Source organism: Ceratotherium simum, chromosome 34 (assembly GCF_057802395.1).
Source record: "Ceratotherium simum simum isolate JZ-2026a chromosome 34, ASM5780239v1, whole genome shotgun sequence".
Taxonomy (NCBI): Eukaryota; Metazoa; Chordata; class Mammalia; order Perissodactyla; family Rhinocerotidae; genus Ceratotherium; species Ceratotherium simum.
Window position 1 is genome coordinate 2,428,093 of NC_141933.1, and position 9,390 is coordinate 2,437,482.

The 9,390-nt window shown below is 62.1% G+C and overlaps 1 protein-coding gene and 1 pseudogene across 1 annotated transcript; both read left to right on the top strand.

The window, feature by feature from the left end:
* The first annotated feature begins 486 nt into the window (after positions 1-486).
* On the top strand, positions 487-1,856 carry LOC147912517 (uncharacterized; annotated as a pseudogene).
* An 11-nt stretch (positions 1,857-1,867) lies between these two features.
* Positions 1,868-3,632, top strand: ASCL2 (achaete-scute family bHLH transcription factor 2). The gene is made up of 2 exons (XM_087423205.1): positions 1,868-2,465; positions 3,059-3,632. The coding sequence occupies exon 1, from the start codon at positions 1,868-1,870 to the stop codon at positions 2,447-2,449; it is 582 nt and encodes a 193-aa protein (XP_087279331.1). The 3' UTR covers positions 2,450-2,465; positions 3,059-3,632.
* Positions 3,633-9,390: the final 5,758 nt, after the last annotated feature.

A 9,390-nucleotide genomic window follows, 5' to 3' on the forward strand; every position in this document is an offset into this window, starting at 1 on the left:
GAACAGCAGGTGGCTCCAGGTAGCCCGGCTACCGCACCATCCATTCCCAGAGGTCCTGGCCCAGGAGGGTCTGGTCACTTTTGGGAAAAACCTGCCAGGCTATGGCTTCCTGAGGGCATGGCCACTTGGCTGATGTTCCTGTCCTTGGGGCAGGACAAAACTCTCCCATTAACGGTGCATTCTGCACACTTCCGCAGCTCCTGCTCCCTCAGACCCCGAAATTTTCATCGGTCAGGGAGAAACTCGAAGTCCCACTTCCCCTGGAGCCCCGGCCTGCGCTGGCACAAGGCTGCTGCCCCAGCGACCTTCCCCCACCGGCCCAATCTCCAGGGGTGGGCGGGAGAGCGAGGCCCTAGCGGAGGATGGGTAGCTGAGGCCAGAGGCATGGCACTGAGGAAGGAGCCAGGGCCATGAGAGCGGGTAGGCACAGACAGGTGAGCGGCCAGAGAGAACGGGACCAGGAAGGCAGGAAGATTTGAAGGGGATATGGTAAACGGAGGCAGCTGCGGGGACGGCAGAAGAAGGCTGACCGCCCCTGGTCCGAAGGGGTCGGTGCAAACCTCCAGGCCCTCGACTTCAAGGCTCCCCAAGGCCCAGGGCGCACGGAAACCACAGGCAGACGGTGAGCGTTGGGAATGGGGGGAAGGCGCCCCAGGAACCTGATCTCCCCCATCCCCCTCGCCCTGTCTCGACCACTGCTGAAGTCCCGCCCTGCCCGAAGGGCTGCGTCGCCCTCTCCCATTCCTGGTGGAGGAATATACAAGTGGGCGCCGGCCCAAAGAACAGGTGTACGTGGGGTGCCCGCCCACCTGGTCTGGGAGAGGGGCTGGACGTGGCCACGCAGGAGCCCAGCTTTGTTACCGACGCACCCGAGAGCCACGCGCCCGAGAGCCACGCGCCGGGCGCACGCTCTTCCTCCCAGGGGCCGGGAGTGGGGCCGCGCCCGCCGCGATTGGCTGAACGGGCGGCCCGAGATTGGCTGAGACCCCGGCCCCCGCCCCTCGGCCGCAGCGGGGCGGGGCGCGGGTGCGGACGGCGAGGCGCGTGCTGCCCCCGGGGGTCTCGCGCGCCTATCGGACACCTGCGCTGTCGCCGCGGCCACGCCCTTCCCCCAGGGCGCGCGCTGCGCGTGCGACCGATTGGTGGCACGGGGGACTTGCGGGCTGCGCACGGGGGTAGGGTCGGGGTACCGACGGTTGCGCCCGGGACCTGTGGACTGCGCTCGGGCGACGGGGGTCGCACCGGGGACCTGCTGACAGCGCCGGGAGGTCGGGGGGTTGGGTCATGCACCGGGGACCTTGGGACAGCAGCCTGAGGTGGAGGGCGCACACGGGACCTGCGTACTGCGTCTTGGGGGGGGCGCACTGAGCACCTGCTGGAAGCGGGAGGTCGCACCGGTCACCTGCGGACTGTGCCCGGGGGACGGAGTTGGGGGCGCGCTCACAGCTTGGTCTTTGCAGGTTGTGTGCACAAGGGGGAGGGCGAAGTGTGGCGGGAGGGCGAGGCAAGGGAAGGAGGGCGTGAGAAAGGAGGCGGCGGCGGCGCGGAGGAGGGTTATCTATACATTTAAAAACGAGCCGCCTGCGCCGCGCCAGGAAGACCTGGGGAGCGTCCGACCGCACGCGCGGGACACGAGCGCCCCACGCTCCCCGGAGCGCACGGCCCGCGACCTCTCGGCCTCCTGCGTCTTGCTGTCCCAGGGCCCCGGACGACCTGGGACGCATACCCTGGGGAGCCGCTCAGCGGCGCAGTACCAGAGGCTCCCTTGGGCCACGACCGTTTCCCACCAATCCCTGTTCCTCTGCCCGCATCTTCCGGCGGGGAGCCGGGCCTCAGAGGAATTGGCGAGCGAGTGAATGCGGGCGCGATGGACAACGGCGCGCTGCCCCGGCCCGCGCCCCCTGCGCCTGGCGTCTCGGGCGGCTGCACTGCTCGGCGGCGGCCCGCGTCCCCAGAGCTGCTGCGCTGTAGCCGGCGGCGGCGGCCGGGCGCGGCGGAGACCGGCGGTGGCGCTGCGGCCGTGGCACGGCGCAACGAGCGCGAGCGCAACCGCGTGAAGCTGGTGAATTTGGGTTTCCAGGCTCTGCGGCAGCACGTGCCGCACGGCGGCGCCAGCAAGAAGCTGAGCAAGGTGGAGACGCTGCGCTCGGCCGTGGAATACATCCGCGCGCTGCAGCGCCTGCTGGCCGAGCACGATGCGGTGCGAGCCGCCCTGGCTGGGGGGCTGCTAGCGCCAGCCGCGCGGCCCCCCGCACCCCGAGGGCCGCGCGGGACCCCAGCCGCCGCCGCCTCGCCCTCCTGCGCCTCGTCGTCCCCGGGCCGCGGGGGCAGCTCGGAGCCCGGCTCCCCGCGCTCTGCCTACTCGTCGGACGACAGCGGCTGTGAGGGTGCGCTGAGCCCGGAGGAGCGCGAGCTGCTCGACTTCTCCAGCTGGTTGGGGGGCTACTGAGCGCCCGCCTCACGAGGTAACCGCCGGGCGGCGAAGAGGGAGGATCGGAGGCGAGGGCGGCCGGGCGGGGTGAAGTGGACAGGCCCCACGGCTCGCGCCCCCGCGAGCCAGCGGAGCCGAGCGCCAGGGCCGGGCTGTGGCTTCGATTTCGCTCACTCTTCATTTTCCCCAAACTTTTTCAAGCCTGTGCAAGACCAGCGTGTGTTTGTCCGGATTGCAAAACTTCCTCTCGCTGCCCCGCCGCCAAAGGGCGAGCGGGGATGGCGGGGGGAGGCGGGGGGTGCCCTCCGGCGGGTGAGGCCCCAAGTGCTTGCGGATCCCGGGGCAGATCAGGGTGCTTGGAGGCGGGGTGACTTTGCATTGCAAATCGCGCGCCCGGCCTGGGTGGCAGAAATGAGTCGGCGGGTGCGGAGCCCTGACTCACCGCGGCTCGGAGCGCTTGCCCCGCCCCCCGCCCCGGCTCGGGCCGCAGACCGAATCCGGGGCACCCACGGACTCGAGCTCCAAAGTCAACCAAGCAAACGAAACTGCCGACTTCGCTTGTGGGAGGTGGGGGCAGGGCCGGATCCCGCACTAACGAGCGTTCCTTTCCCCCTTCTCTCCCTGCAGCCGCGCCCACCACCTGGGAGCCAGCACGGTGGACCCGCCCGTGCCTTCGTCCCCGCTGTCCCGGCGGGCCAAGCCACCGCCGAGCCGGGGACCCCGCCGACGCCCCCCGGCCGTCCAGGCTGACCAAGCGCCAGTGTGGAAACGGGTCCCGGCCTGACCTCGCCGGGTTCTGACCACCCCGCCCCCAGAGGCTTTCCACGTGCAAGGGGGCTGGGCACCAACACTTGGAGGATTTTCTGACAGGGAGAGGATTTTGTGAGGACATGGAGAATCTGTTTTTTACACATTAACTTGAACTGCCCAGGAACACTGGCAATATGAAGACTTATTTTTGTACAAAGAATCTCTAGACTTGGAACACAATAAAGATTATCTACCCCCGCCCCACCCCCACTACCTGGAATTGTCTAACCTGGCCAAGATCTGGACCCCACAGCCCTAGAGGAGCAGGATCCCTGGTGGGCGTCCCCTCGGGGTGCTGGGTTGATGCAGGGCAGTGCTCCGCTGGGGAGAGACCATGTCTGGAAACCTGTTTTGGGAAGGTGGACTTTATAAGTAAATCGGTACTGTGTATCTGTGGTGTTGGGGTGCCCTCTAGGTACCCTCAGGCTCCCCATTTCCTGAGCAGGGGCAGGGCATGGATGGGAGGGTGCCCCCAAGACTCTGAAGCCTGCAGGCCTGGCCCCCTGTGGTCACTTCTCCCTGGACTCAGCCCTCTAGTCTGTAGGGTGGGCAGGGAGGGGTGAAGTCTGGGAGGCCAGCCTGGTGGCCACTGTGTCAAAGCAGTTCATGGGCACCTTGTGGGGCAGGGGACTTCCGGCAGATGGTGGCAGGTTAGTGGGTGTGGTCCAGGCAGGGCTACTTCACAGCTGGGAAGCTGTGGTCCAGAGGCTGCTGACTGGCATGGGGGTCTGGGGCAGGTGCCCGGGGTGGGGTTGGACCCGAGGCAGTCTGATCTGTGGACACCAGCCTACCGCCTGTCTCGAGGTCCAGGCTGCCAGGCTGTTCAGATCTCCACTGCCCGCTACCAGCTGGCTGACCCTGGCAAGTCGCTCAACCTGCAAATGGGCGTGACAGCAGAGCCACCCTACAGAGTTGTGGGAGTTCTTAGGAGAGGTCTGGTGCCCTGTACCAGGCCCTCAGCCACTGTGCCTGTGTCCCCAAGCCCACCTATGCCATGCATGCCTCTGTGTCGGGCGCTGTGAGAACCGCCCTTGAGGGGAACGAGGAAGCACCCCCAGACTCCCCCAGCCCAGAGGGCCGCCTCGGGGAGATCACTCAGCTCTACCTTTGACCCTGGCCTCGGCAGCTTTGAAGTCTCGCTGTGCCCCAAGTGCTCTTTTATCGCAGGGGTGGGGTGGGGCTGGCGGGGATCCCCCAGGCTGCTTTAGGGTGCTGAAGGCACCCCTTTCTTCAACAGGGAGTGGTTGGGTCAAAGCCGTTGGAACCCTGGGAGGTGGAGCAGCCAGTGTTGGCGCAGAGCAGATGTCTCCTGGGTAACCATGGCGACAGGGTCGGTGGGTCTGATGAAGCTCAGCCTGGGGTCAGCAGAGCAACTGCGGCTTGAGGCTGCAGGGCCGAGTGAACCGGCCTTGTCCAAGCGACAGGAGGGGGCATGTTATATGGCCACCCAGCAGGGGCCACCCCACAGCCTTCTCCCAGGGACCCGCACTCCGATCAGTGACCTCACTGGGTCACTGGACCTGGGCTGTCCCGTGACTCCTCACCTTGACCCCAGGGAGAGGCCTGCAACCACGCGGACACAGGCGGTGGTGGGCAGGGCGGGACTGTGATGGGTTTGGGGGAGGAAGGCACAGGAGAATGGGGCTGAGAGGGAAAGATGGCCCTCCCTGCCACGGGAGCTGGGGCCTTCGTGCAGTGGATGAAACTCTGCAAAGCGTAAGCGCTGCCATCTTGGTTTTCCCATTTTTTATTATGGAACATTCCAAACATGCAAAAGTTCCAAAACCTTGACTGGACACCTCTTCTGTGCCAGGAACTGTTAAGCATTTAGGATGCATCGGTGTGCCTAGGGGAATCCCTGCCCCCGTGGAGCCAGTTCTAGTGGGACACGGATCTCACCCACCAGCAGCGTCTGGATGAGTCTGTCATAAGGCTGGACGATGATGGACACACTGGGCCCTGAGAAACCTCGGAGAAGCCCCCCTCACCAGTGTCCACGACTGTTGACACTTGGCCACCCCTGCCACCCCCAAAGGGTTTTTTAAAAATTTTTTCTTTATTTTTTATTTTTTTTTTGAGGAAGGTCAGCCCTGAGCTAACATTCATGCTAATCCTCCTCTTTTTGCTGAGGAAGACCGGCTCTGAGCTAACATCTATTGCCAATCCTCCTCCTTCCCCCCCCGCCAAAGCCCCAGCAGATAGTTGTATGTCATAGTTGCACATCCTTCTAGTTGCTGTATGTGGGACGCGGCCTCAGCATGGCAGGAGAAGCGGTGCATCGGTGTGCGCCTGGGATGCGAACCCGGGCCGCCAGTAGCGGGCAGGGACTGAGAGAGCCCAGTAGCGGGTTAAGCGCGCGCACTTAACCGCTAAGCCACAGGGCCAGCCCCCTCAAAGGGTTTTGAAGCAAATCCCAGACATCATATTGTTTGACCCATAAATTCTCTGTGCCTCTAAAGGACAGCCCAATCCCACCATCCCCCAAATGAACAACAGCTCCTTTCATCAAATACCCAGCCCTCTAATGGTCTCACAGTATTTTTTATAGTTGGTTTTATAAAATTAGGATCCAGCCCAGGTCGACGCATCGAATTTGTTTGTCGGTCTCTTAAGCCTCCTGTAAGGCTTTATCTGAGCAGTGGGTCGTGTGTTCTGCAGCGTTTCCCACATCTGGGCGTTGCTGGTGGCGCCATGCTGGGTGTTATTTCTCGAATGTCTGTCCCTGTATTTCCCGTAGATCGGGGTGGGGCTCAGAAGTAGATGTGGGATCAGGTTCCGGCTTAGCTTTTGGTTCCTGCAACTGCATCCCCTCAGGAGACACTGTGCCGTGACAGGATCACTGATTGTCCAAGTGGGGACATTTTTGAGAGGGGCAAGGGCTGTGGTTGGTGATCCACCAGGACAGCAGGTGTGTCACCTGGGCACGCTGGCCCACCCACTCACGTAGTTGGGATTCCCCCCAGGCTGTCACTTACTGAGCCCCAGTCACTGCCCCACTTTACAGGTCTGGAAGTGGCGGCTCTGAAAGTTCAGTGCCCGAAGCCACAGAGCTTGAAGATGATGGGAATCAGGATTCAAACCTGGACGGCTTCATTCCTGAGTCCTTGCAATACTTCCCTCCCGGGAGGGCGGGGCCCTGCCTGGGGGCTGTCCTGGGGAGCACACCTTAGCAATTTAGTGTTCCAGATCAGCACACCTGGACCCACGCCCACCTGGCCCAGGTGCCCAGCCGGCCCCAGGTGCTGCCATGGGGCAGCAGGGCTCTGCCGGGAGCCCCTGGCCCAGGCCTTGCTCCCACCTGGAGGATGAAGCCGATTCCATACGGAGGGTGACCAGGGGCCGGAGGGTGGGATTAGGTTGGGGACCCCAATCTATGGGATGGAAGGAAAGGTGCTTTTGGCCTTAGGGTAGGACTGGGGCCGGGAAATCTTTACTAAAATGACTCTACAGAGTCAGAATTGGCAGACGCTGTGTGGGCAGGGCTGGGGTGGTAGGAGAGAGGGGCACAGTCTGGGTGACCAGAACCCCAGGGAGCGCTCTGAGGACCCTTTGCCTCTTCGGGTCAGTACATTGTTCTCATCTTCTCCTGATAGCCGGCGCCCCAGAAGCCCTACTGTGTTGTCCTGGGTGTGTCTCTGTGGCTGAAACTCACCCAACCCCTTTGTCCTGAACATGTCAGAAAACGGATGTATCCCTTGAGGCCGTCCACCTGCGGGGCTCTGCTGACACAGGACCGCCCCCAACGGAGGCTGAAGACGAGCACAGACGTCCACGCATCCAGGTTTGCCTTATCTGGCCCGCCGGCTCCCATGCCCATTCATTCTTCACTGGGCACCTTCTCTGTACTGGGAACTCAGGGTGTGTCTGTGTGCCAAAGGATACCCTGCCCCCAGGGGGCCTGCGTGCTAGCGGGGTCAAGGGATCTCACCGAGAGTAGTGGCGATGAGTCAGTCGTACGGTCCCACCATTGATGGACACACTGGATCCCCGGGGGAAACAGCAAGGGTCCTGGGTCGTGGTCCGTGGGGTCACTTAGCCTCTCTGAGCTGTGTCCCTAAAGCAGAAACTGCAGTGCTGACCTCGTAGGGCTGCTACCTGTCCCATGTGCTGGAACTGGAGCGATGCTGGGTGCTGAGCGGGGCAGACGAGGCCCTCCGTCAAAGCCGTGTTGTGAGTGGTTGTTCTCACCCATCCCGGGGCAGCCCCACAGTCTCCCCGAAGGCATGCCCCTGGCCCCCATTTGGAGGATATCTTGGACTGCTCATTCTGGCCTTAATTTTGGATTAGAGGAGGGGGCCCTTGCAGCCTACCCATCAATCTGCCTCTGAAGCCTTGAGGGTCTCTGGGCACCTGGGGAAATGGATCAACCCACAGGCCAGCCCTTCCCCACCCTCCATCCCGCACCCAGGCTAGCTGCAGAATTTTCGAGGCCCTGGGGCAAAATGAAAATGCAGCACCCTTGTTCAAAAATTGGGGAAAAGCCTGAAAAGAATATAAAGCTTTTTGCTTTTTTCTGGCCTATGTCTTGACTTAAGATGTTTTAAACTTGCTGTTTAATGCCATTCTGAGTAAAGGAAAATGAACCATTTAAATGATTAGCATGAATTTTACCATCCAGCTTTATGCCAGTCTTACATGCAAATACGAGAGTGTTGAACTTCAATGCAGAATCACGGAAACGGCACATTCGTCTTTTGTCCTCGCCCTTGCACGCGTATTTGGTTGTTACCAGGACACACAGCCAGCGCAGCCGTTTTTATTTCTCTCCTTGATACGCACGTTCTACCACACTCTCCCCTCAGCTTACGGCTGGGGAAGGACTGAAGGGCAGAAACCATGGGCTCTTTCTCCCTTTCCTTCTAGGTCTTTATTTTTCACAAGGTGGTTGGCTCCTGCAGGAAAGTCACACGAGGAGGAAGGATGGTGGGTTCCGTGCACGTTCGTGTTTGTGACATCTTTCTGCATTTCGGGCAAGATCTGGTTGGAGTGCAAACGTGCCCCTGGGGGCTGCCAGCGCCCTGCTTGCTGGGCTGAGGAGGTGACACACTGACCTTTTCTTGCTCTGGGCCTGGCTGGACCACCACGTCGTGGATCCACAGGAACTCTGTTCCTGGGCGTCACGAATGCTCTCTGTGAATGGGGTGGACTCGTGTATGGCCTGCGTGCTTCCTGTCTCGCTGACCTTCACCTGCAAACACACGTTCAAAGGTGAAAGTATTACGGATTTCAAGATGGCACCCGCAGAGCATAAACCTGGCGGGGCCCTGCTCAGCATGGGGCTGTGTCTGCAGGTCCCATGCCTGTGAGGCCAGCCCTGGTGCTGCCCCAGAACCGGGGGCAGCGGGAGACACGTGGAGAGGCAGCCAGCACGAGCGTGTCTCCTGATCCCTGCTCCCCCTGAGGCACGTGGAGTAGACAGAAAGAAATCCCCGAATGAAAGTGAGCATGCCCCACTCACCATGGAAGGGACACATGAGTGTTGCTATGAGCAGGGCCCTGGGGTCAATGTGCTCACCTTTGCTCCTTGAGGAGACTGTGGGCAGTCCAGGTATGTCTAAAGGCAGATTTGTCCACCAGAGTGAGCCCTTTGGCCAGAGTGGGACCCGGGGACCTGCCTCTAACCCCGGCTGTGTTTGCCCCAGAGGGAGGGGGTGTCCAGGCCAGGAGAGGGGCCATGAAGACCCCTCCTCAGTGACATCAACCCTTGCGTCCTCCCCATGACGTGGGGGAGTGGCTCACATGGCCTAGAGAGCTGGGGAGGGAGGACATAGGACACACGGGCGGATGGCTCCTGCGGAGCTGGCACATGATAGGCACTCAATAAAGGACCGGGATGTGTCTGCTCCTGCCTTCCTTCCTGCCCTGGATCCCGATGGGGTGGGACCCTGGCGAGGCGGGAAGCCACGTGTGCTAAGAGGGAGCAGGGAAGGCCGGGAGGGGACCCTGCATGGAGCGTCCCAGGGCTCTGAGGCCACGAGACTGTGAAGGGACCCTTCATGAAGGAGGAGGTGGGACCTCAAAAGCGCCTGGAGGGACTGATGGTTCTTTTGGGTGGGGAGGGGGAGAGGAGGAAATCCCAGGTGGGGGCCACAGGTGAGCTATGGGTTGAAGGGAGCTCCTGGCTGTTGGGTGGGGGCGGGGAGTCCTTT